A 27,878-nucleotide genomic window follows, 5' to 3' on the forward strand; every position below is an offset into this window, starting at 1 on the left:
CAGCATCAATATGGGATCCATATTTTGTCCACCCCTGGCCTAAGACACCGAGCAGAACTAATTACTCTGGCAACACAGAGGCCGCAACCTGCCAGCCGAGGGCCTGCAGGAGAGCTCTGAGCTCAACAATCTGTGGGAGGCGGAGACGTGGGAGCAGCCCCGTGATTCGAGTATTATTCACCACGGACGTGTGAGGTCATGCACGTGGGCACACGAGCGAGCAGATAAACACATACGCGTTTCCAAGGGGAGTGGTGCTAAGGAGGCGCCCGTCTCCTCAGACGGACGAGCCGGTGAAGCAGCGAGGAGCGAGACGGGGAGTCGGGACTGGGAGTTGTGCTCTACAGACACGCTTCAGTAATCATACAGTGAGCGAGCAGACGGGGGATGTTTCTTCATGAAACAGCCATTTCCACCTTGCCAAGCCTCTCTCTCCCTGCTGGTGCACATCCAGCTCCTGGAACTGCACCACAGCACTTCACACTGAGAGCTTTTTCATCAGACAGTCACAAATGAACCACTTTTTTTTTACCTGTTGCTTATTTATTCATGTAAAATAGAGATAATTAAAGCTGCAGTGGGTAGAAATGGAGCAAATATGATTAAAAAAAAGTTATTTTTATAAAACGGTCACTATATCCTGACAGTAGTGCATGAGACAGGTAATCTGAAAAAAATCATGTGTCTCTGTGTCCTCTGGTGCTCTAATGGCATATGCAAGATTTCACAGACCGGAGGAAAACAACCAATCAGAGCCGAGCTGGAGCATTACCGTCTCTGAGCAGCTGTCAATCACTCGCGAACTCCGACCAAACAGTCAAACTAGGCAGCGCTGATCAAATATGAATCAATATTCTGTTACTGTAATGCCTATTTCTCACCTCAAATGTTTTCAGAAACATCTTTCTACTGTTTAGCTGTAAAATGAGAAAGTTTGTGACCCGGCAGCAATGCTGAGATCAGTTGAAGATATACCAAGCGCCGCCCACCAGCCGTAGCACAGCCAATAAAAATGCTCTCGTTCTCTGAAATGACCTGTGATTGGCAAAAGTCTCCTGTCACAGGCTAGATTTTCTTAAAGCCTGAAAACAGAGCCATGAGGAGGTGCAGAAGTCTAGTTTTCTCTCAGAGCACTTGAAATACAATATGCTGAAAGGTTATTATGGAATTTTGCCCAATGATGCCAAAAAAATTCTGCCTACTGCAGGTTTAAGACTTAATTGTGATGTCACACACATGCACACACACAAATCTGAATGGTTTAAGTTTGGGGTAAACAGTAAACAGCCCCTGTGCCAGGACAGCTTGGCCTAGCTGCACACCGTCAATACTAATGACATCAGGATACAAAGTATCACTATGGAAACCTGGAGGCTCTGGCTCGATCCCACACCCCTATGTACTACCGGAAGGATGGAAAAAAAAGGGCCTACTGGGGTTAGGTGGAGAAAAAGAGAGTGAAGGTGAAGAAAAATGGTAAAAAAGTGAGCCAAAGGAAGGAGGTAGTGAATGAGAGTCAGAAAGATGAAGAGGGGGGAGAGAGGGGTGAGCCAAAACGTCAGGAGGAGAAAGAGAGCGTGCGGGTGGGTTCAGAGGCATTTGGTTGGTCGAAAGCTGGTTAGGAGCCAGAGCCGAGTGCTTGGTATGAAAACAGGCAGAGCAGTGTGCCGCAGCCAAGCCTGAGATTCAACTCTGCCGGAAAAGAGCTTCTTTTTTCCCCCCCAAATCTGCACTCTCATCTTCTCCCCCTCCCGCTGCATCCATCACCCCATCCATCACCCTCTCTATTCTACCGCCTGACCGCCTCTCTTAGACTCAGCAACGCTTTCAAACAGGCCAGATGGGCTCAATGAAATACACCCGACTGCCTGCAGCCGTCTAAATCTCCGTAATGATACTGCTCTCCTGAGCTGCTTCATTTCCGAGTACAGTTTTGGCCAAAGTGTCTACTACAAAACCAGCTTAACGCAATGTCACTTTGAGGCAGTCGAGGCAATGTGTAGGTCATTACGAACCATAGAAAAAAAAATGTAATGCCTCTCAGGATAGATCGGCCCGGTCGTGTCGGGTCGTGACCCTCAAAAACATTTACTGTAAGTCATTTCGGAGCTTTAAATTGGCTGCCGGTGGGAAACCTAATTTAGGCTCAGTATTGTACTTTGTCACACGCCAGGCCTCCCTCCAAACACATTTTATGCTAGGTGGGTCACAGAGCCATTTGGTCAGATCAATGGGAGCTAATCACTGAGAGCCAAGGTTGAAACTGAACAAAGCTCATTTTATATAACAGAATGGGAACAAGGCCTCTACTTATTGAATAATTTTTTAAGTTAAAAGGCTGTTATATAGGACTGCAAAGTCATTTGTTTAAAGGTTAATGCCAGGTTATTGGACTGAGGAACCATATTTTATCAGCCTTCAGTATCCAATTTAGCTGCACGTAATCTGGCACTCTAAATTCATACTTATTTCGTAATTTTATGTATTAGTTATGGCTGTCACACGATAATAACGGGTTAACGTAAATTAATTTTAATGCCGCCAATTTCTTTAACGCATTAACATAACTTGCGATTTTTAGGTGGTAGTGGGCTCCGTTTTAAAGCGAGATTGAAGGTAGGAGGTTAAATAATGCTCAAAACTTACTCTACATTTTGGCGAGCAAAAAACTGGCATGGCCATTTTCAAAGGGGTTCCTTGACCTCTGACCTCAAGATATGTGAATGAAAATGGGTTCTATGGGTACCCACGAGTCTCCCCTTTACAGACATGCCCACTTTATGATAATCACATGCCATTTTGGGGCAAGTCATAGTCAAGTCAGCACACTGACACACTGACAGCTGTTGCCTGTTGGGCTTGGGTTTGCCATGTTATGATTTGAACATATGTTTAATGCTAAATGCAGTACCTTTGAGGGTTTCTGGACAATATTTGTCATGATTTTGTGTTGTTAATTGATTTCCAATAATAACTATATACATACATTTGCATAAAGCAGCATATTTGTCCACTCTCATGTTGATAAGAGTATTAAATACTTGACAAATCTCCCTTTAAGGTTCATTTCGAACAGATGTACCACAGACAATGTGTGATTAATTTGCGATTAACTATAGACAATCATGCGATTAATTGCAATTAAATATTTGACAGCCCTAGTATTAATGTTAACGGATGTTGATGGATAATGATCCTCAGTCTGGAGAATATTTCATATTAACTGATTTTCTATATGTAGAGGTTGGAGTGAATGACATGTAGCTGTTTATGTATTTTAACAAAATGTTCCCAGACTAAGATCTTCACACATTGTGACACGTTTTTCTTATTATATTTCATTTGTGATGGAAAGTGACAAAAATCTTCACTTTTTTTTTTTCGGAGTCCTTGGCCTCTGACTGGAGTCTCTGTCTCTCGAGCCTGCCTGTGAATATGTCGAGCAAATGAGATAACAAGTCCTGATCCCACAGAGTCTAATTCAGTCACGTCTGCGTAATCCCACTGGAGAAGAGGGTGAATATGTGAATACACAGTATGGAAACGGTGTCAGTGGTGGGATTTAAAACCTGGTTAAATTCCAGAGAGACAAAGCTGGTCAACAGGGCTCTTCGCCAAATCAATTTATGTGAGTAGCTGTCAGCTGCTATCTTTAAAATCCTCTTTTATGTTAAGTTACATTTACCCTGTTGTCATCATCACAGCTTCTAAAATTCATGTGTACAGATTTACTAAATTAAACTTGGAAGCGTGGGCCCGAATTCCAAACTATAAAGAGCACAACTTCAATACTAAGAATATATCAACATAAATAGCTTTTTGATACTTTTAGTATCCAATTCATTCATAAGAAAATATCTTGTTGCCTTATAAAATGAGTTGAATGGTTGTAGTATACAAATGTAGTATATATAGTAGTCTGGAGGGGAGGAACAGAAAGAAGGAGGTGCGTGGTTTGATCACAACTCATATATGTATATGGGAATGAGTTCAGGTGTTAGCCCTTTGCATTTCCTGCAGCTGAACCCTGCGCTCTCTAAATGTTGAAAATGTTTCTTTGTTCTTAGTGATGCTTGAGTTATTTCTGTTAAAGGGATAGTTTGCGTGTTTTGAAGTGGGGTTGTATGAGGTACTTACTCATAGTCAGTGTATTCCCTACAGTAGATGACGGTCAGCACGCCTCCAGTTTGGAGAAGCAGACAGGAGTTACGGCACAGAACCAAAGCAACTCCATTGAAAAAAACTGTAATTCTACCTTGCTGGACACGGGGGTTGCTGGTCTACCGTTGCCTCGATTGGTAATTTGTTTCTGCTATTGTATGACTTTGGTGAATACGAACTACGTAAAATACTGTCTTTTTCAATGGAGTCTGGTTGCTTTGGCGAGAGCATAGGCAATGGCTTCAGTTCCCTGTCGGAAACATAGACTGTATAGCTGTCTCACAGCAAGGTAAACCTGCGAAAATGTTCTAAATATAGTTTACACTTAAACTGATTTTTAGGTTTTTTTAGGTAGCTAAAATACGTTTTGCTGCCGGCTCCGTCCACAGCGGTACATTGCTTTGCTTCCGTGCCGGTACTCCTGTCTGATTTTCCAAACTGGGGGTGTGCCGCCCATCATCTACTGTAGGTAAATACACTGACTATGGGTAAGTACCTTATACAACCCCACTTCAAAACATACGAACTATCTCTTTAAGTTAGAATGAATGTACATTGTGTTAATTCTTGTCAGTTATAAGGTAGCTCCGTGTTTAGTAAATATAGTGTATGGTGACATTACGTGGTACACATGGTACATATTTTCTGTTTAGATAAAAAACAGTATTGATTGTGCCAGCCTCACCTGCCCCACCATCTGTCCATGCCTACAATAAATCACAATTGATGTGCGACTCTGATGTACGAAAAAATTATGTTTTTAGAATGTATAATGTTTGCTATGTTCACCACCTTAGGTTAGCGTGTTAGCATGTCAACATTTGCTAATTAGCACTAAACACAAAGTAAAGCTTAAGATGATTGTCATTTGCTTTACCGGCATAAACCAAAGTTTACGGACACAATGAAATGCTGATGTGATGATGGATGGCATACAGGAAGTCGGGGGATCAACACATTTATTACAATTCATCCTGAGGGGACCATAAATGTCTGTACCATGTTTCATGGCAATCCATCCAATAGCTGTTGAGACATTTCAATCTGGAGTAAAGTGGTGGAGGGAACGACTCCTTTTCCATCTGTTTAAACTATTTATTGCGAGAAAATAGTAGATATAGACAAGTTAGCAGTCATTTTATGGAGTTCCAAAGGTAACAGGCAGCTGTAGATAAAAGAAAGATCTTGTATAATGTGTGGTGATATGAGTACTGATATGAAACTGTATAGATGTTTTTGGGTATAGGCACTACTTACAGGTAGTTTACAGAGTATTATACTGTCTTAAATGGGCCTAGTTGATGACTAATACGGTTCACACAGGGGAACTCCACCAGCTTCCTTTCCTGCATAACAATACCAGCTATAAATAAAGGTGAGGCTTACAGTGTGAATCAGTATAATTGTGCTGCAGGTAGATGCTGTTTATCACAAATTGTGACTATCAGAAGTCTATAACTAGAGATGCACGAATATGAAAAGACCGAGGCAGACTGAGAGAGAGAATTGGTTTGCTGATTTATGACTCATCATCATCTGACATCATGTGCCATCCATCCATTCAGAGTTGTGTGTTTTATACTGTGTGTGTGTGTGTGTGTGTGTGGGGTGGGGGCTGTTGGGTGGCAGAGACAGACTGGTACTTCATGTACTGCTGCTGTCTGCTGCTCCATACAGTAGCATTAGGCTGCATTATTTATCTAGTGCCATAGCGTATGTGTAGAACACCATTCAGACAGAACAGTAAAAGCCTTCACTACAGTATGAAGAGTGATGTAGCATCCCTCTCGCCTCACACTTGCCACTATACTCTGTACACGATGCTGCTGACGGAGAGAAAAACACAACAAACACCTCATAAACAGCTTTCTATCTATAGCCATCTTTGCTCCAGACTGTTCGGGTTTGATCCGTGCTCCGTATCGACCGTTTTACTCAGGTTATTCTGTACAAACGGGTGCTGTGATGACTCTGCAACAATGGACGGCTATTTTCAGAGGGATATTGAAAAACTATGCTGGAAACTATAAAAGGGCACCTTAACGTGAGACCTGATTGGATCACAGCCATTGCCCCTGTGGGTATGGTTGGGTTTCTACAGATAAACCCCCAGCAAATGTGTTTCTGAAAGCATCAGATATCTCTAACTTCGAGTCGCTACCCTTGACTTCGTGGAGCATTTTGGTTGGATGTATGTAATTATTATTGTGGGTGCGTTGCCCTTTGACACCAGCAGAAGAAATTCAATTTCTACCCCTCTGTTCCTCCTGGAGAACTTGAATCAGGACAGCAAGTCGGTCCTTTCTCATCTGTCTCGGGGCTCCTGGGAAACCTGGACAGTGACCCCCCTCCTCCCCAGGGAGCACTAATGACAGCCAGACCAGGGGAGCTCTGAGAGATCAGAAAGGGAACCAACATCTGGGGCCTCAAGCTCTCTTGCCTTTATATCTCTAATCTTATTTTCTTATTAACTTTTATTTATCCAAGGAAAGTCAACTGAACGTGGATGTTCTTGATCAGGAACATCCTGCATCGTACTCACAATACTTAAGTTGTACATCTGGGGCCTTGGAAGTGTTACTCATTGAGTCGTGCGGACTACTTCCGCAGTGCCCCCTTTCTCTCTTTAGCTTTTACTTTCCATGAAATATGGACAGATCTTGTTGAGCAGTGGATCTTGACCTTTTAGTCTGATGTACCCCCACAGTCTATTAAGCTCTACAGGCATGAGGTTTGTTTAGTTGGCCTATCATAGCTATGGTTATTAGTAATTAAAGATCAGCCCAAAGACAGACAGAGAGACAGTTTGGGGCCGTCGTTGGGCGTCTGTCGACCTAGTTTTTGCGGTGTGTCCCACACCATCGGCTCTAGTCTGCCCGTGTCAGAGGTTTTTCAGCCGATTCAGCATGTTGAATCGGCGGCAGAGCTCGTCAGTGAGAAAAATCACTCTGATTGGCTGTTCAGCTTAAACAAATAAGTGAACAAGAGAAAAGGAAGTGAGGAAAGCAAGCCAACGAGTAAAGTCAAGACGACACAAACAGAAAGCTCTTCTCATTTTTCATCTTCATCTCATGTGATCATTCCATTACACTGATATTTCCACAACGATATGGCATGAGGCTAAGTGGGGAGTGAGAGTGGTGGGAAAATGGTCGGCAAACGCCGCTTTGTTTCATGTCCCTATCATAACAACGGCTTGTATATCCGCCGTCCTCGGTCTTCCGGTTTCCCTTTTTGAATGACGAATACAGACTACCGGTGCCTGCTGGTGTGGAGAGTTAATTCCTCTCAAACAGGCGCAGAACGTCCACGCTAACTGGCTGTCAGCTGTAGTCTTTGCGGTGTGTTCAAGTGCGACTTATCGGCCAATATAGAGGCGACGTGAGGGGACACAACAGTCGGCCTATTTTTCTCCTAAACCCAAACAAAGGCCAAAATAGCTGAGCTACTACATGATTTTTCTTTGTACCCAATGACATCTGCAGAAGTATAAGTACCCCTTGTTTGGAATAACTCCCATACTAGACCCTTCTGTATATAAATATTCTCCCTGTACACATGATAATCTAAACACAGTTGCAATACACACACATACAGTGCATCTGCCTGAGGTTTAAAATCAAAAAATTTTCTCTCTATTGCATTATTTAAAATATGTAAAGTTGCTGTAGCACTTTGTTGTATTATCTCCAGCACCATTTGTTCTTCTTATCAACTGTATATCCTCTCCTCCGCCGCTTCACAACCTCATTAAAGTTTCATCCAAGCTGGTCTATTCTTCGAAATTCACACAACTTGAAAGGGCTGAGATACAAACAAGAAAAGCTTTTTATCCGTGTGTGTCACCTGGGTAAGCCGAGCACTCGTTATACCTCAGGCTGGATTCTAATTGTTTAGGTTTCATATGCAAAGCAAAATAATAATAGAGATTAACATAGAAGCAAAGCGAGTACGCAAAGTTGATTCACCACATCTAAGCATTTATCACATTGAAATAATAATGCCAGTTGCTGTATATTTCATTGCTATATTATTTTTTTAGTGCCGATTTAATACAAGATGCACTTCAGGATTTAATGAAAGGCTTTTATTGCAGCAGTGGAAACCTGTCTCACTCAACCCATCAGGACCCTTTATAAAACCACAGAGACAGATGGGCGGAGAGAGAGGGAGGAAGCCCATCCTGATGTTCTATATATACCCCAATCCCAATAGTCGGCTCTGTCTCTGTGCTGCAGCCTGCCATCCGGAGCGAAAGGCCCAGTAGTCCGGCTCGATAAGGAGCCTCTTTGTCTGGCTCTATAGCTCCCCACAGGATCACAGTCGATGCCCTACAACACGAGGGGCTCGGACACTGAGGCTCACCGTCAGGTTACAGGCCGCAGGTGAAACATCTGCACCGGCTCTACGTATTGTGAAACAGTGATAAAGAAAGCAGAGAATGAGAACTTGCGTCACTGTGTTTGCTGTAATGATACGCTGCCTCCTGCGAGGCTGTAGGAGTGAGGGGAGCCTCAGTGATACTGTGCTGATGCTTCTCTCCTTGTTTTCACACTGTGGAGACCTGGCAGGAAGTGTTTGTGGTAAAGTGAGACTGCGGATAAGTGCTGTGTGAGAAAGAGGCGTGTTTGTTATAGTGTTTTTTTCTCGTGAACATCATGTTCATATCAGTTCCCATAGGCACCTGAGATCCAACTCGTGGGATTCAGAGGACACGTTTTAGCACGTTAACCTGTGCTTTATTTTTCCAAAGAATAATACATAAGCTTTTATGTTGACATCATAGATTGTATATAAGAAGTGACGTCACCCATTGGTTTGTGGACTACGGTTTTAAAGCCTCGAGTTCAGCATTTTGGCCGTCGCTATGTTGTTGTTTTTTTTGCAACCAGAAGTGACGAAAACAGACCGGACAACGCCGTGGTAGCGACCTGTCAATCACTAGGTAGCCACGCCCTAAAGCATCCCCTGCTTTATGGTCTATTTGACTCTAAATGGGACCATAATTTACTAAATGAACATCATGCTGTATTGAAGAAGACTTGAAACTAGCGATTGAGACCATAAACTCTTTACAATGTTTACTGAGGTAATAAATCAAGTGAGAAGTAGGCTCATTTTCTCATAGACTTCTACACAATCCGACTTCTTTTTGCAACCAGAGGAGTCGCCCCCTGCTGGCTATTAGAAAGAATGCAAGTTTAAGGCACTTCAACATTGGCTTCACTTTTCAGACCCCGGAGTTGCCCACTGATTGACATCCTTCCTTACAGACAGCCATTTTCATTTCAGTATAAAAAAATTATTGTTGTATAGCACATAGGTACGTACTGTAGTATGAACGTTCTGTCGTCTTTTCCTGTAAAACTTGCATCATTGTCACATGGTAATGCAGCTGAATGAAGGGAAGTAAAGACCAGGAACGTTTCTCCCATGTCCTTAGTTTGACCTCAATCATACCAAACCCTACTTAAATGCAAAGAAGAAGCTAAACCTCTAACCTAATATCTAAACAATGTCTGCATTTCTCTCCCTTTTGCTCCAATGTGGACCACACAATCCCCATGTTGCTGCTAACTCCCCCCTGTTAGCCTCAGGAGGGTACACACTGTATTGCAGACTGTGTATTGCAAATGTCTGATGCAATAGACATGTAGTCGCTAACCGCTGCTTTTCACATACTAGTGAGGAGCTTCACCACCAGGGCAGAACAAGTGCCAAGGTCCCACCACACAGACACCCTGACCAACAGAAGGTGTCACTGCAGCTGCAGCGACTACATTATGATGCCCACACCTGCTTCACACACCAGCATCCTTTTTAGGATCATGAACATTTTAATAAGACTGTCAAGGTTTATAAAAATTGCTTTGTCACAATCGTATGACCACTGTGAGTAAAAAACACCACTTAAACGTCCACATTGGTTGTGTTTGCACTAAGTGATGCACTAATCCAATAAACTGGATTGGTATCTGTGCCGATATTGACCTTATTAAACAGATCATTTATCAGCCAGATGTGACACATCCAGTCCACATTAAACCTGCATTCATTGATAAGTTTATCATTTTCTAAAGTTGATATGGCAAAGCTGTTAGCAAACAGTTGCCTATTTACACAACCAGCAGCATTAACATGAGAAAAGTATCTGGTTCTTCAAATGCTCCACTATGTTTACCAGCTAACTTTGTCTGTCTGCTGTTTGGTGCTGAGCAGGTACCATACAGTGGGTTTATCAGAGCTTGTGCGCTAAAAACAGCTGCCTGCTGCAGCTGATAACGACAACGATGAGACCAAAAAGGGAAGCAAATGTAAAGTTGTGGGCAGGAATACCAAAACGGACCATAGAGCTCAGGGTGTTGGCACAGTCATGTGATAATTCTTTGTGGGTTCGTCAAGCAACACCTTTCACATTGCACGTTAGGGATGGGCGATACCAAACTACTTTAATTCGATACGATACCAATACTTTTTGTTACAATTTGAAGGATTCTTATACTGATGCGTATGTGATTTTTCAAAATAATGGTCATTTTTAGAAAAAAAAAAGCCAAATCACATGACACAAACCGCTGATTATTTTATTTATTTATTCATTTATTTATTTATTACAAAAACAAATGTGAGGACAATTAAATAACAAAGTTTGTGCCACGAAGTGTAAAATAGTAGTCCAGTATTTTACAGAAGTACTATGATTAAATAATAAGCCTCCTAATAACTTTCAGGGTGTGTTGTTTTTTTTCGTGTAGCTGTGTGTGTCACTTTATTTATCACAAATAGTGCATCTTGCTGTATTTTTATGTACAGGTGACAAGTCTCACCACTCCACACTATGTTTCCTTTCTGCCTTTCTCTCACATGTTTGATGTGGAAGTGTGTGTGTAGGTTCTGATGTCACATGGTTTCCACAGTCATGTGACACAAGCCAGCTAAATATGTCAATGCTGTTTTGGCACAAACATTATACAAAATGTGTAGCTTGTGAGTATTGAAGTATCGATGCACAGTATCGATCCACCCATTCCTATTGCATGTAGTTATTTGATCTGAAGTTAATAACATGATTGATTAATTTAGCTTTAAACTTCACTGCATTACAACAATGTGTTCTAGTTTATATGAAAGCTACAAGTATGCAGATCCGCCAACATGCTTCATGTGGCTCTTTGACATACTGTCTGATTATGTCCCTTTTTCATCAATGCAAAAAGAAATGGGTTCTAAAAAAAAGACAAGACATGTCACTGATACATAGATATAAAAATGATAACACTGCTTCAATCAATCCTTTCCAAAAACAGCAACAAATTTCTTTTTTTTGTCATTCTAATTTTTGAAGGGAAATCCTCTTTTCTTCACAAGCTCTGCTGCAGAAGAGACCCTGAAGCCTGTAGGCATCAAAGTGTCTTGCTCTAGGGCACTTCAGCAGAGCAGCTGATTGTTGTCACTGGAGCTTGTGCATGTGTATTTTACTTTAAAGAGGCACTCTACCAATCTTACACAAAAACTTCGATTCACTTGTCATGAAGATGACTATTCATCCTCTTTCACTTTGGAGGAGCTTTCTAGAGCCTGAGGAAATAACCCTAATGATGTTGGAGTGATGTCATCCCAGCTTGGGCAACTTTTAATAGAAAGGATGTAAAGGCTCTAGTCTGCCTGTGTCGGAAGCTTTTCGGACGATTCGGCATGTTGAATCGGCGTCGGTGAGAGAAATCACTCTGATTGACTGTTCAGTTTAAGCGAATCAGTGCATGAGAAGAGAAACGGAAGTGAGGAAAGCAAGCCAAGACGTAAAGCCAAGAGAGCACACACAGAAGGCTCTTCTCATTTTTCATCTTCATCTCATCTGATCATTCCAACACACGGATATTTTCACATCGATAATGCCATCTGGAATGAAGCTAAGTGGTGAGTGTGAGTGGTATGAAAATGGTCGTCAAACGCCGCTTTGTTTCATGTACGTATCATAACAACGGCTTGTATATCCGCAGTCCTCGGTCTTCCAGTTTCTCTTTTCAAATGACGAATACAGACTACCGCCGCCTGCTGGTGTGGAGAGTTATTTCCTCTTACGTAGACACAGAGCGTTCATGCTAACTGGCCGTCGGCTGTAATCTTTGCGGTGTGTTTAATTGCAACTTGTCGGCCAAGACAAAGGCGACGTGAGGCGAAACAGTCGGCCTTCATTCACGCTACTTCTTTCGGCTTGGTGTGTCTGGGCCTTAACAAAAGATGCTGTTGAGATGAGTTGCATTATGGGAAATGTATGTAGGTTCCAGTGTTTTTTGGGAGCTTGTCCCATACTAGAAACTAAAAGTCAGAATATCTCTGCCTCTGCTGCTTCGATTTATCAATTTATCCCTCTCTTGCAACGTTATGGGAGTGCAATACTAGAATATCAAGAGTAGCCTACCCCTTTCAGGATATTCTCCTCTCTCAACATGTTACTTTGCTTGTCAGGGTGGTACAGTACAAAGAGGAGGACCGGGTTGGTCTGACATCTTCAAGAACTACCACTTCATCTCCTCTCCCTCTTTCTCTCTGGTAGCCTTTTTAGCACCCTTTTGTTCCCTGTTCTCCCATCTCTATACCCTCTGCAAAGAAAAGCTGACCAAACTGAAACAGAACAGTCACGTGTACGAGTGTGTGTGTGAGTGTGTGTGTGTGTGTGTGTGTGTGTGTGTGTGTGTGTGTGTGTGTGTGTGTGTATCTATATGTAGGGTGTTTGTCCCCGGCGGCATGTGAGAACGGGACGACTGCGAGGAGTGTGTTCTGAGCTGTGAAGTGGGTGTCTGTCAGGATAGCAACAACACAGCAGGATGTATGATAACGCCACACACACACACACACACATACACACACACCAGCATACGCTGCGTTCCTCAGCCACAAAACTCCTCAACTCAATGTCATGCTTTGACAAAACGGCGACAGAAGTCCCCCTCAGGCGCTGCCATGACGAGCTCGCTGCTCTTCTTATAAATAAAACAGCCTAGTAAAACTGCAAAAAATGCAAAGACATGCACAACACGAGACAACTATAATCAAAGGCGTTTTCTTGTCACAGATCTAATCTTAAATATCTGCGACTCTATTCTGCTTTTTTCCTGTCACACTCAAATAATATATCGCAGAGAGTTGCCCTCAGACTCTATACAGGAACAGGAAGGAGGAGGAAGATGAGGAAGCTGAGGCAGGACTGGCTGCATTGATTGATGGCAGCGCGAGATGTGGCGAGATGTCAGTTGGGGACGCACATTTTTTCCCTGACAGCAGAAGGGAGACACACACACACAAACACACACCCATCAGAAACCTTTAAGACTTAATCCATCACACCAGAACCGACAGATTGATGTGAAATGGAAAAAAAAAAAAAAAAAGAGAACACCGGGGGACAAAAGGGCAGAAAAAAACACTGAGACTCACTTACACAGGGGCCCAAACACACACACACACACACACACACACACAAGTAAAAAAAAAAAGAAAAGACACAGGCAGTCAAAAGCTGGCTGTGTCTCCCTCAGAGACTGGACCCAGGTGAATCCAAGAGATTCTGGCACTCAGATAAACAAAGAGAACACACACACACACACACAATACGGTCCAGTCCGGGGCTTATATAATGTATTTTCCGCTAACATGGTAACTGCACACTCATCTTCCCTCTGGGGTGAACTCGGCTCAGCTGGGCCGGACATGAATGCTGGGAGATGTTGAAGAGAGGGAGGAGGGGGGCGCTTGAGAGGAAAAACAAGGACTACAGCGGTGCACCAAGCCTCCTCAAGACCAGGAGGTCTAATGGAAAGGCAAAGCGCGGCAACAAGGTCACGACAGGAAGTGCAAACACAAGTGTAAACAAACACTGTCCTCCCATGCAACGCAAACACATATGTACAAACTGATTGGCTTCTACTTTTTCCTCATTTTTTAAACAAACAGTAGATAGCGTGCAGATGAGGTGGCCTCTGTTGGGGTTTTTTTTACACGTCATATTTCCAAGGTCATCTGCCGGTTCATCATCACATCCCCGCTGGCCTCCAGCACATGAGGTTCAACGTCTCTCACTCGCTTCCTCAGTTCAACTGTTTCATATTTCTCCACACAGAGAGCAAATGCAGGATCATATGTCATACTGAAGCCGAGCATCTCAGCTCCATGTTTACTGATCTATCACTTCCTCTATTACACCACTCCCTAATCTCAGGCAGAGGGAACGAGAGTCAGACAGAGAGCTAGGAGTGTGGGAGAGAAAGACTGTGTTTGTTGACTTCAATTCTTGGATTTAGGAGCTCACGTTTATGACGATCATATCTCTACATTTGTTGCCATGTGTATATCTGTATGTTTCTGTGTACTGGCTGTGGAAACAAATAATAGGGCTGTCCTCAACCAAAGAAATTCTTCATTTCATTTCATCAAGAAACACTTCATTTAACCGACAGATCTGTAAAACTGAGTTTCTCCACAAAGAATCACACACGAGCACCACTTTAAATTGTGTGTTTATCAGAGATGTGCTCATAAGGTTCTTGTAAACAAGTCCTTCAGCAGGGAAAACGCATAAAAAATGACTAATCGGCTAAAGAAGTCTTAGTCGACCAAAACGACCGATTAGTCGACTACTCGACTAAGTGGAGGAAGCCCTAACAAATATCCCTATGGAACAAATAAATCTAATCTAATTTCATATGGCAACGAATCTTTTAGGCTAAATAAAGTGAATTAATTGTTCAAACATTACATTTCAACACAGCATAAGCAGCTGTCAACATGGCAAAAAAAAACATAAACCAGAGATATGAACAAGATAATGCTTGAGCCTAAAAGTTCTCGACCTTGGTAACAGTACTTAGACAAAAACAAAAAAATATCTCAACTCAAGCCGAACTTACTCACATTTTCCAGAACTTTCGACCACTTTTCACTTTCTTCCTCGCTGGACAGTTTGCTCAGTTGTCATGGTGATAATACTTTAAGATAGATGCTACTTAATCCTTTGTTTTCATGTCATCATGAAACTTTGTCACAAGTAACTCTAACACAAAGACTAATTTATTTAATGTATTACAATTGTACTTTAAATTACACAAGAATAATTATTTTTAGTGCAATGTAATTTCTTACACTTTGTTGGAAATCTCATAATGTGTTAATCCCTGACTAGTTTGCCTTTTCTTTCAAAAATCCAATGTCTCTTGCACTCTTTTGGCCACACAAAGAACTCCAAATGTCATTATGATTGTCTAGATACAAAGAATTAACTAATGTAAAAAAAAAAATCTTTATATTTAATTTTTTTTATAGTGTCTTTTAGAATGTATTTTCTCCTCTGTGGTTTGTTTAACTGTATGTTTGTTTTGTTGTAATTGCAAGTTTACAATTACAACAAGTTGCAAGATTTGTGTCAGGCTCATGTTATGTATTCAATATTTTGTCAATAAATAGTCTTTCATTCTTAAACCCTGTTGCTGAGAGCTATTGAATCCTATTTTAAAATGCCAATCAATGCAAAATTGCTCAGAAGGACAGTGGAAGGGAGACAACAGGGGGTGAGGGAAGGTAATGGGTGTGATGGAGCAGAAGAATACAACTTGAGTGAGTGAGTGAGTGAGTGAGTGAGTGAGTGAGTGAGTGAGTGAGTGAGTGAGTGAGTGAGTGAGTGAGTGAGTGAGTGAGTGAGTGAGTGAGTACATACATGTCTTTCATGTCTTCCTTCCTGATCATATAGAGTATATATAGGTCATCTCTACTGGGTGTGAAGGGCCCTGGCTATGACCAGCACCTACTTCACTGTACACTGTACCACACTATCTTCCCTCCTGTGCCAGGGGGCTGAGGGTAGCGCACACACAGGAAAGAGGGCAACCATGCAAAGCTAAATAATGCAGTGGCTCAGTCTCCACATTATGACCTAGTAAATGGCTGGTTATACAAACACTCAGACCCTCTCGGGCTGCCCAGTCTGACAGCACCATCAGAAGGATGAATGGACCGGCTCCTGTGAGCTCATTTATTGCTCTCACGACTGGGGGTCAATTTACTCAATTCAACACTTTTAACCCCGCACATCTCCAGAACAATAACTCTATACAGACTGGGTGTATTTACATGGTAAAGGTTTTGGCATTTTGAGGAAATTAGACCCTCTGAACTGAGTGAATCGCAGGGGAATTAAGCCTAATGCTGTCTCAGAAATGCCTATTGCCACCCGTGTTGCCTAACGGGGTATCTAATAAGGCTGTGTATTGGCAAATATCTGGTGATACGATACGTATCATGATACAGGGGTTATGATTCATTATATTGCGATATATTGCGATACTGTCAGTAAGGCGATATAATGCAATTATTAATCTAATTTTAAGAAAACTGTCGTAGTATAAAGAACCCATTTATCACAGTCCTGGTAACATCCAACATCATAGCACTACTTTGAGAGGACACATACACTGAGAGGGTGCATCTCCTTGCAAATTTAAATAGCATATTGTCTGAGTTAATCTTTGCATGTAAACTATTAATTAAAAATCAATACAGTGTTTTTGAGAATCGATTCAGTATCACAAAACACAATATCGCGATATTCGATTTTTTTTTAATATTTTCATCCACCCCTATAGTCTCTAGGCAAAAAAGGTGAAATTAATGATATGGAAGATACTTATGATGCAACTCCACAAACTGAGTGCCTCTCTTCCTGGCTTGCAGGCCTATAGTGTTGACAGCTCTATAAGGAAAACATAATGAGTGAAACAAGGAGTGCTCTTTGCAGCAGACACATAAAAATCCTCTCAGACATTAAGCATCTTTCTTTTTTTCTCATAATCTGTGAATGGCTCCAACAACTTCATGCACTGTGGCACATCTGCAGTGGGTTAGTTAGTAGCCCTACAACAACAACTGGGTTATGATTCAATATATTGTGATATATTGCGATACTCTAAGTAAGGCGATATATTGCAATTATGAATCTAATTTTAAGAAAACTGTTATAGTATAAAGAACACATTTATCACAGTCCCCTGTAACATCTAACATCATAGCACTACTTTGAGAGGACACATACACTGAGAGGGTGCATCTCCTTGCAAATTAAATAGCGTATTGTCTGAGTTAATCTTTGCATGTATTAAAACTATTAATTAAAAATCGATACAGTGTTTTTGAGAATCGATTCAGTATCACAAAACATAATATCGCGATATTCGATTTTTTTTAAATATATTTTTATACAACCCTAGTCTGAAATTAATGATATGGAAGATACTTGTGATGCAACTCCACAAAACTGAGTGCCTCTTTTCCTGGCTTGCAGGCCCATAGTGTTGACAGCTCTAAGGAAAAACATAATGAGTGAAACAAGGAGTGCTCTTTGCACCAGACACATAAAAATCCTCTCAGACATTAAGCATCTTTCTTTTTTTTCTCATATCTGTGAATGGCTCCAACAACTTCATGCACTGTGACACATCTGCAGTGGGGTTAGTTAGCAGCCCTACAACAACAACTGGACAATCTAACTTCTGACAACAACACATGTTATATAGGCCCCACTGTGTGTGTGTGTGTGTGTGTGTGTGTGCATATAAACATTCATGTCACACACGCTCAAAGTAAAGCGTTAACTCACAGCAGCACCGTGACAGTCCCACCCTTACCTTCGGTGTGGCAAGTGGAGGACAGGATGGTGCTCGGAGGGCGGAAGAGGTACGGGAGATAACGGGAAAAACATTTCATCTTCTCCTCCTCCGATGCTTGCAGACGAGGTGAAGAGCGTTGCGTTGCGGGCTCCACATCCGCACTGCCGCCGCGACAGCGAGCCCAGAGAGGAACCGGTGGTGGTGGTGTGGGTGTGCAGGAAAGAGGCTCTCCGTCCTATGACAGCATCACTTCTCCAAGGCAGGCAGACGGTGCAGCCAGCCAGGCAGCCAGCAGCCGGTGAAACAGCGCACAATGTCAGCGCACCTCAGCTTCCGTGGATGTAGAGTTGTTGGAGTGAGAGCAGGACAGCAGGTCGTGTCTGTCCTCTCATAGAAGAAGGGATGAGGTCAATGTATGTGTGGTCTGCTGGTGTAAACACCCCCCCACCCACCAACACCACCACCCTGCAGGGTTTGTTTGTTATTGGAGTAAAAAAAGAGCAATTCTATTATAGAGATGAGGATGTTCCCATATGAATCTGGCAGAGCCTTATTATTATAGGCTAAATCAATAAAGGTGTCACTATATGATTTTGCAGTTAACTGCAAAATCATATAGTGACACCTGGAAATATGTATGTTTTTCCCATTACTAGTGTTATTTCTTTATTCTAAGTGGTAGGGAAATTATACACTATAGTGTGTGATGAATACAATAAGCCCAAACTTGATGAATCATGGACAAAAACTTGTTTCCAACTGCTGACCAGTTTATTGATTAATTGGGTTTGGCGTCATCTTGTGGCAAAAGTTTATATGGAGGACAATTATACGAGCGTTGCAAAATAAAGAGCAGTAATAAAACCAGTGTTTGTTAAAAAAAAAAAAAAAAAAGAGGAGTCTCATTAAATGCATATTTATGAACTTTAACTTGTGTTTGTTTGTTATTGGAGTAAAAAGAGCAATTATTATAGAGATGATGATGTTCCCATATGAATCTGGCAGAGCTTAATTATTATAGGCTTAATCAATAAACCTGATTCACATATTTTCTGGTGTCACTATATATGATTTGCAGTTATTCTATATATATTCTATAGTTTATTCTAATTCTAATTCTAATATTCTATAGTTTATTCTAAGTGGTGGGGAAATTACGAATATACAGTGTGTGATGAATACAATAAGGCCAAACTTGATGAATCATGGACAAAAAAACTTGTTTCCAACTGCTGATCAGTTTATTGATTAATTGGGGTTGGCGCCATCTTGTGGCAAAATTTCATATGGACGGCAATTAAACGAGCGTTATAATGTTGCAAAAATAAGAGCAGTAATAAAACCAGTTTTTGTTAAAAAAGAAAACAAAAAGGAATCTCGTTAAATGCATATTTGTGAACTTTAACTTGTGGTAATAATGCCGGGCCATTTAAAAAAGCAGTCAAAATTAACGAAAAGCTTTTAAATCACCCCATAAGTCGAATTCAACTATTATTTATTTATTCTTTTATTTATTTATCTTGTTATCTGTGGGTTTATGTCTTGTTTAGTTTAGTTTTCTTTTCAAGGCAAAGGTGATATGTATATAGTTTGTGTTAAAAGCTGTTTGTATGTGCAAGAATCCTTGTCTATGATACCTTGTGCACAACGATTTTCATTTGACAAACTAATTGGAGTAAAAAGAGTAATTATAGAGATGATGATGTTCCCATATGAATCTGGCTATTAGTCTTATAAGGCTAAATCAATAGCCTATACCTGATTCACATATTTTCAGGTGTCACTATATGAATTGCAGTCATATTTATATATTTTTTCCCCATTACTAGGGTTATTTCTTTATTCTAAGTGGTGTGGAAATCATACACTATACAGTGTGTGGTGAATACAATAATCCCAAACTTGATGAATCATGGACAAAAACTTGTTTCATGCTGACCATGTTTATTGATTAATTGGGGTTGGCGCCATCTTGTGGCAAAATGTCATATGGACGGCAATTAAACGAGAGTTATAATGTTGCAAAAATAAGAGCAGTAATAAAACCAGTGTTTGTTGAACTCAGTCTCGTTAAATGCATATTTATGAACTTTAACTTGTGGTAATAATGCAGGGCCATTAAAAAAAGCAGTCAAAATGACCGAAAAGCTTTTAAATCACCCCATAAGTCAAATTCAACTCTTAAACTTAGACGTAACAGTTTTAAAATACTAATATCATCCACTGTAGAGGCTTGGGATTTCCTCATCAGTTCTCTTTCGAAGACACATTTTTTTGCACAGCTTAAGAGACAACCACAACAATGCATACAAGATGTAACTCACACTCTGCCTTTTATTCACTCCTCTACTTCATGTTTTTTTTTTTTTAACATTTATTCTTTGATATTGCAATATATTGTTATTAATTGTTTTGTATTTGTTTGTTTGTTTTATTGACACAATAAACATTAATAACGTCTTTATTGTTTTATTCCATTTACATGCATGTTCTTTTTAAATATCTTTATATTGTAATTTGTTTAATGAATTGTATATGTGTATATATATGTTTTTGTTTTTATTTTGTTCTTTTTTTATTTTTATTTATTATTGAATTAATGCTTTGGCAATTTGGAATTGGATTGATTTGAATATATATATTGTCACTTTGATAGAATGTAAGAAGACCTACACACTTACTTTAATATATATATTTTGTATTCAATTATTTATTTATTCTTTTATTTATTTATTTATCTTGTTATCTGTGGGTTTATGTCTTGTTTAGTTTAGTTTTCTTTTCAAGGCAAAGGTGATATGTATATAGTTTCAGATAAAAAGCTGTTTAGTATGTGCAAGAATCCTTGTTTATGATACCTATATATATATAATATATACTTTGATAGAATGTAAGAAGACCTACACACTTACTTTAATATTTTTTTTATTTTATTCTTTATTTATTCTTTTATTTATTAATCTTGTTATCTGTGGGTTCATGTCTTGTTTAGTTTAGTTTTCTTTTCACAAGGCAAATGTGATATATATATATAATTTGTGTTAAAAGCTGTTTGTATGTGCAAGAATACTCGTCTATGATACCTTGTGCAAAACAATTTTCATTTGACAAACTCAATAAAAAAAATTATCACAAATATTTATGTATTTATTGTGATAAACGTGTTTTTATTCCCATTTCGCAGACATCTCGCGAGACTTCGGTGTGAACTAGTATGTGCAAGAATCCTTGTCTATAATACCTTGTGTACAACGATTTTCATTTGACAAACTCAATAAAAAAAATTGATCACAAATATGTATGTATTTATTGTGATAAATGTGTTTTTATTCCCGTTTCGCCGACATCTCGCGAGATTTCGATGTGAACTAATGCCGGCGGAAGTACTATGTGAGTCTCTTTTCCGCCGGCCATAGAGGAGCAAACGGCAGGGTAAGAAATCCTGGCAGATAATTTCACTAAAGTTATCACCATCCATCCTCCATTTACTGTCACTGTGTATCCATATAAACGTCTAAACACCTCGTGAACCTTTTAAACACTAGAAGAGGGCCAGTATTGAACCCAGATTGATGATAGATTGATAGTTTATATCCTCAGTACTCGGCGTTGCTAGGCTCCGTCAGGATCTCCGCATGTCGGCTAGAGCTAAAGGTGCTAGCGACTAGTATTAGTCTTTCTTTACAGTGAATGGGTTTTCTTTTAGTCTGTAACTCGCTCGGTAATTTGACTGAGTTACAGAAATACTACCTCTCCAGTCTGTGTGTTGTATTATGCTAACCCAGTAGCGTCTTGTGCTAGTTTAGCATGCTACTACTGTAAGACAGACCAAAACCTAGCCAGCTAGCGTTAGCCAAGTTCCTCAGGTGTTTGGAGATCAGCAGTCATTCGCTAACCTGCCTACATTTGTTTCTGAGATTATTTGCTTGCTTGAGTCACGTTTTCAGCAGTTAAGAGTGATATTTGTCAACCAACTGGGTGTTTTCTGTCCTGATAAGTTGTGTTGTCAAGTGGTTATAATAACCTGCATGTCCTCCTGTGTTTGCTCTCAGCATCAGGAAGCTCAATCTATTTGTTTTAGGTGACATTAGTTGCAATGCTAGTTTCACAAGGCGACTTTTCGTGTTTCAGGGCAGGTGGTGTGTAGATAAACTATGGTTTCCTCAAAGTAACTTTGCTCAAACTTGAGTTGATACTGGCGTTTGGATTATGCTAACACAGTAGCGTCTTGTGCTTGCTTAGCATGCTACCATACCCTAGCCAGCTAATGTTAGCCAAGTTACTCAGGTGTTTGGAGACTAGCATTCATTTGCTAACTTGCCTTTGAAACTTTGTGCTTGCTTGAGTCACGTTTTCAGCAGTTAAGAGTGATATTGGTCTGAGGCTGATTAAAGTTTGATGTGTATGTGTATATGTATGTATGTGTATATATTTATATATGGATAAAGGATATGTGTGTATATATTTGAGCAGGAATATTTCAAACGAAACATTGGAAGGACCCCTGATTTGTCTTTGTGTTCAACTCTTCGGCTTAACTCCTGTGCTTGTTTTATGCATGTCAGTGCCCTAGATGACAGGGTGTACTGTCCTAGACCTCTAACAATTTATCATGATTTACTCTATTTATATTCATTTTTTAGTGCCCTCTGGGTATTGTCGTGGGTGGGATATCTATCAGTCCAAACATTTTTGTGCAATGGATCGTCAGTTGTATTAACAAAATTCAGAAATAAACTTTAAAAAAAAAAAAGAGTGATATTTGTCAACAGCTGCGTGTTTTCTGTCCTGACAGTTTTGTTGTTGTCAACTGATTAATAACCTGTATGTCCTGTGTTTGCCCTCAGCATCATGAAGCTGAATCCATTTGTAACCTCCTCCCGCCGCAAGAACCGCAAGAGGCATTTCAATGCCCCCTCACACATCAGGAGGAAGATCATGTCTTCCCCCCTGTCCAAGGAGCTCCGCCAGAAGTACAATGTGAGGTCCATGCCCATCCGCAAAGATGACGAAGTCCAGGTATTGTAGTTTAAATTGCTGAAAAGATTGTCAGTTTGGCATGAAAAATGTAAGCTACACTTGCTTGACTTTGCTTGTGTTGTTCACAAACAGGTTGTCCGTGGACACTACAAAGGCCAGCAGATCGGCAAAGTAGTGCAGGTCTACAGGAAAAAGTACGTCATCTACATCGAGCGTGTGCAGAGAGAAAAGGCCAACGGAACCACAGTCCATGTCGGCATTCACCCTAGCAAGGTGAGACAGTTGTGTGGATCGTCAAATTGGTGTGCCTCTAGTGTAAAACTTTATATTGTTCAACACTGTAGATTGCACCAGGAAAGTCAGTGAATCTAAACCTACTTACCTGTGTGTCAAGACTTGCACTTGAGAGATGTCCTCCTATGCCTTTTTGGCATCTCATTGACATGAAGTGAAAATAAGTGTCGCACAAACTGAGTGATAAACATAATTTCACACACCAGAGACATGTTCTTTATGTTTCGGAAGTTGTATGGCTGATCTGGCAAGCACTGTGCAACAGACGTAAACAACGGCAGGGCAACTGTGTTTTTTTAAACATTAGATTGAAAATGCTGGGCCACACTTGATTTCATTGTTTTAACCCAGTGCATATCAGATGAAAGACTTGTAATACATGAGTATTGTTCAGTTCTTAACACTGTCATAGCAGGGTTGACTCGGCTTTGTTATATTTGAGGCTGTAGTTAGTGGGTGGTGTTCCATTGGACTGCATTGTATTGAGGAGTGTTTCTGATGTTTTTCCACCACATTTACATACATTATGTATGAGACAGTTACTTCAGCGCCATCAAGTTCTCTGAAACGGTAAGATGATCGCTTACAGTTGTAAGTTGTGGACAATATTTCTACACTTTCAGCCTCCATTAGGTCCATCAAATAATCCAGACTATATATGCACTTAATTTTATCTAATATTATGAAGACCGTAATATATAGGGAAGCACCGTGTGGATCTGACAGCGATATAAGGCAAATTAAGGCAATGTGGGACTTTGACAGATTGAAAAGATAATAGAGTAAAAGAGCGATTTCGCTTTGTTAAAGCGAAAGGATGGGACGATTGCGGCGTGCAGCAGTGTGGCGGCTTCTCTAGGTCCCAGAGATAAGTTTTACCGTACTGTTATTGTTTATTAGTGCTTTCTTATTCCTGGGACCTGAGTACTATATTTTGTTCCCTTTCATGTAAAAACATGTTCTGGAATGACAATAAAAACTTTCTTGATCAAACATATTTTTTAATATAGAAATTGTTGTTGTAGTTCCTACTCAAATTAATCTGAGTACAGGAGAGTTAACAATATGATATTTGAACACATGAAGACAGTGAAGGCAATGTAAAACACAACATTCAACATCACTGAAGTTTGTCTCTGAAAAGTTGTATGAAAGTAGTGAATGCAAACAGTTAATGAATGATGGGGTGTACATAGTAACTAGAAAGGTAGAAACCCTTGAACATTTTAATGCAATGCAATAGAACAACCTAGTAAAAATGCCACCTTTGTGAATTTTGGTTGAATGTCAGAGAAGGCAAACAAATTGTATGGTAATTTATAGGGCTGACCTGAATGCTTCGACCGTTGCCATGGTACTCAACCTCAAAATCAGTATTAGAATGCTTTGTTTTTGTTTTGCTTTTTATATGTAAGTATGTAATGATGTATAAATCCCAAAACATTAATATTCAACATGATTTATTAGTTATTTTCAGACGGATATCCCTGTTGTGTAGAGGTGCGTGTTTGTACAGTAGTGCGGCACTGAAACGGGAGAGATGGAGACACAGACAGAAGAACATGTCAGCCTGCTGTGAAGCTTAGCATGCAAAAAAGGCATTTTAAAATATAGCCTCAAAAACATAGAATGGAGTCACACAAACAACTAATATCAAGGGTTGTTTTGTTTTTTTAGATTAAAGTGGTATTAATTGCAAGGCTTTCATAGAAGCTCCTTCCACAGAAGACCTCCTGACTTGTCACTGCAGAAATAGTACCAGTGTAAATAATGAAATTAATGATGGCTGAATTCCATTAAGCTTCTTCAGTTTGAAGGTCCTGGTGTTATGCATGTTGGCTCTCTGTCAACTGGCAGATCGTTTTGTATTCATGATCAAATTCAAGTAGTGTTGGGCTGTAGAATGTCAATGGGCTGTGAGTAATGCCAGGTACACACTACACGACAATCGAGCCAATTTTGGGCCCGATTTCCCCCCCCCCCCTCCCGACAATCGAGATATCCATTTTTTCGGGGGGGTCGGACTTGTTCAGAAATGGAATCTGTAAGTGTGTGGTGTGCTGTTTCGGCCAAATCGTTGCTCACCACACCCTTTAGGAACAAAACTCTTAAATTTATCATAACATGTTATATGTGGGGTCGCTCCCATTTTCAATATCTGTTCAGATTTGAAAAATCTTTTAGTGTGGGCCAGCCTTAAGCTGTCAGTCACCAAGATGAGATTGATGAAATCTACACAGCAGCATTTATCAGTGCTCTCGCAGGTGCATGCCGAAGCAAACTGAAGTTCTGATACTTCAAGTGGAGCATTTGGCTCAGCTAGTCGTCCATTTTCAGACATTTCACACGTCATAGCAGACGCATGGCAATAATGAGCGTTTCCATTTTAGTGTTCGAGCAAGCAAAGCCTTTACCCAGCATGCACAACACATGAGGCCCAGGCGCACCTTAAATGGAATGCAGCCATAATTAATGTTACTAGACCTGCACTTTTCTTGTTGTGGCATCTTAATATCGGACGAGAAAAAGGATACTTAATCAGTGTTTTAGAGAGCTTGACCGTCAATGGGACACTACCATTGATGGCAATATAGGTTATGCTGTGACTTAAATATACATACATCTATGTAGTATTTCATACACATGAGCAAATAACAGACTTAAGGGCTGTGACTCCTCCAGGTCTGAAGCCATGGTTATGGTTCCTGTTACATTTCATTAATGGATTCTTTGTTGTGTATTTGCCATTGTCTGTTTGACCAACATACTTCAAACTTTTGCAGAATGTCCACTGGTAACTTGTGGTCATTCAAAATGTGTTGTGGTCATGCCTTCAATGTTATTGTAAGGAGTTGTGAAGTCACTAGATTAGTTTCAGACATTTGTCATCTTTATAATTGGTACCACTGCCAATGAGGAATTCTTTGACTTGTTTACCAACCTAGTATTTTGTTCCTTTTGTAGGTGGTCATCACCAGGCTAAAGCTGGACAAGGACCGCAAGAAGATTCTGGAACGCAAGGCCAAGTCTCGCGCCGATGGAAAGGAGAAGGGCAAATACAAGGAGGAGACCATTGAGAAGATGCAGGAGTGAAATTGATCTTTTGCTATCAATAAACTGTATAAATGGACCATACTTTGTCTGCTTCATGTTTTGGTTGTGGAGGTGGGATGGTTTTGGCTTTGCATCGTGACAAATATATTTGTAGGTTAAGGGATTCTTATTTCAAACACGCATACTTTATTTGAGCTAATCTAACACAAATATTGTTGTACATCACCTGTCAGAAGATTGGGTCATTGTGATAGGTCTGTACAGAGCCCACACAACACTGCAGTACACATTTTTAATGCAGTTCTCAAAGTGAATGAATCTTGCAGCCGTCTTGGAAACTGATGCTTTTATCTATGAATTTGTGCTGGCAGAAGTTTGCTCTCCAGAGAAACTAAGTTTGAATACTGATTAGTTCTGCTCTTCTGTTTGAGGTGTGCAGTTAGTATAAATGTAGCGGTGCATGGGGCCTGGCTGTTATGATTCCTTATGCTTGAAGGCTATAAAGATGTCAAACTGACTTGGCAAGATGACACAAAGGCTTAGATGTGACATTTGCATAGAAATGACTTGGTTAAAGTCTGTCAGAAAACAGTTAAGGAAATTGCAGATCGCCTGAATGAAATGCTGGTGGTGAGTTCATAAATGTGTCTGATGGATTGAATTGCTCATATTACTTTAGGGTCAGCCCATTATCTTTAAACTGATATGGATTTTTGTTAAGCACCACGCGTGCATTTTAAGGGGAAAAAGTGACATTAAAAGCAGAATTAAATCCGATGTGCTCCGAATGTCTTGTTTTGCAACATATTGACTACAGGGGCTGGTGTTGCTTGAATGGTACTAATAATTTTGTAATTTCACAAAATGAGCAATAGATGTCACTATTTTACCACAGACTGAACCTTCCCTATTCTAGAAAAAAACAAATATAGAACTACATAATGGAAATTTCCAAATGAAGTGTCTCTAAGCAAGCATGACTCAGCAAAGACCCTGACTGTCAAAGTCAAACATTTGCTTGAACAGCTTATGTTACATATCCAAGAAAATGGTCATAATCCTGATATTGTACTAATTTATCAATCTAATATTGATCTAATTTACAAGTTTCACTAATAAATTGATTATATATGTATATATATATATACTGTATGTATATGTGGTATGCAGTGTGCGCATGTAGTGCAATGTGCGGTGTATGTATGTGTATATATATTTATATATGTATATATTGCGGGTTGTATTGCATGTGCATATTGTATATTATAAATTGTATATTATAACTAATAATTTGCGCATATAAGAAAAGATAAATAGTCATGATTAAGATAAATATGTAAATAATGAATTGGTATTGTAATTAAGTTATATTATAAGTAATGAATTGGTAATCTGGATTGATAACAAATTTATATTTTGATAAGGATAATTATATCAGTAATTAATTTATATTTCTGTATGACACAGATTAAAGGTAATAATTATAGTTAGAAAAATTCTAAATAATAATTATAGTTAGACAAATTTAGGAAAATTTAATTAGAGTATTTGTATGGCTCACTAAGGAAGCTAGTTAATAATTAATAATTGAGTTATGGAGAAAGAGTGGGATTAAATAAGTTTATACTTCTCACTCCTTTTCGAATATGTAAATCAAGATGTTGACAATTTTTCTTATGCTTTTCATTGTTTGTAAATACTACTTGTTTGCATGAGAACCGGTTCTATAACAGG

General features: G+C 40.0%; 2 protein-coding genes across 2 annotated transcripts in view; one reads left to right on the plus strand and one right to left on the minus strand.

Annotated features, from left to right (window-relative positions):
- ppp2r2ba (protein phosphatase 2, regulatory subunit B, beta a) overlaps positions 1 to 18,270 on the minus strand; it is a 55,867-nt gene extending 37,597 nt beyond the window's left edge. Inside the window, exon 1 of the mRNA XM_074648183.1 lies at positions 17,835 to 18,270. Coding sequence (XP_074504284.1) covers positions 17,835 to 17,913 — 79 coding nt within the window. The 5' untranslated portion in view covers positions 17,914 to 18,270. The remainder of the gene's footprint in view (positions 1 to 17,834) is intronic.
- A 2,839-nt stretch (positions 18,271 to 21,109) lies between these two features.
- Positions 21,110 to 26,221, plus strand: rpl26 (ribosomal protein L26). The gene is made up of 4 exons (XM_074648195.1): positions 21,110 to 21,248; positions 22,664 to 22,835; positions 22,929 to 23,069; positions 26,055 to 26,221. The coding sequence occupies exons 2-4, from the start codon at positions 22,668 to 22,670 to the stop codon at positions 26,181 to 26,183; spliced, it is 438 nt and encodes a 145-aa protein (XP_074504296.1). The 5' UTR covers positions 21,110 to 21,248; positions 22,664 to 22,667; the 3' UTR covers positions 26,184 to 26,221.
- Positions 26,222 to 27,878: the final 1,657 nt, after the last annotated feature.

This window comes from Sebastes fasciatus, chromosome 10, assembly GCF_043250625.1.
Source record: "Sebastes fasciatus isolate fSebFas1 chromosome 10, fSebFas1.pri, whole genome shotgun sequence".
In the NCBI taxonomy this organism is placed as follows: domain Eukaryota; kingdom Metazoa; phylum Chordata; class Actinopteri; order Perciformes; family Sebastidae; genus Sebastes; species Sebastes fasciatus.

Bases quoted from the DNA above. Each gene is read 5' to 3' on its own strand.
- rpl26 (XM_074648195.1), top strand. From the start codon at position 22,668: ATGAAGCTGAATCCATTTGTAACCTCCTCCCGCCGCAAGAACCGCAAG. The intron at 22,836-22,928 runs GTATTGTAGTTT...GTTCACAAACAG, and splicing joins GCAAAGATGACGAAGTCCAG to GTTGTCCGTGGACACTACAA. The intron at 23,070-26,054 runs GTGAGACAGTTG...TTCCTTTTGTAG, and splicing joins TCGGCATTCACCCTAGCAAG to GTGGTCATCACCAGGCTAAA.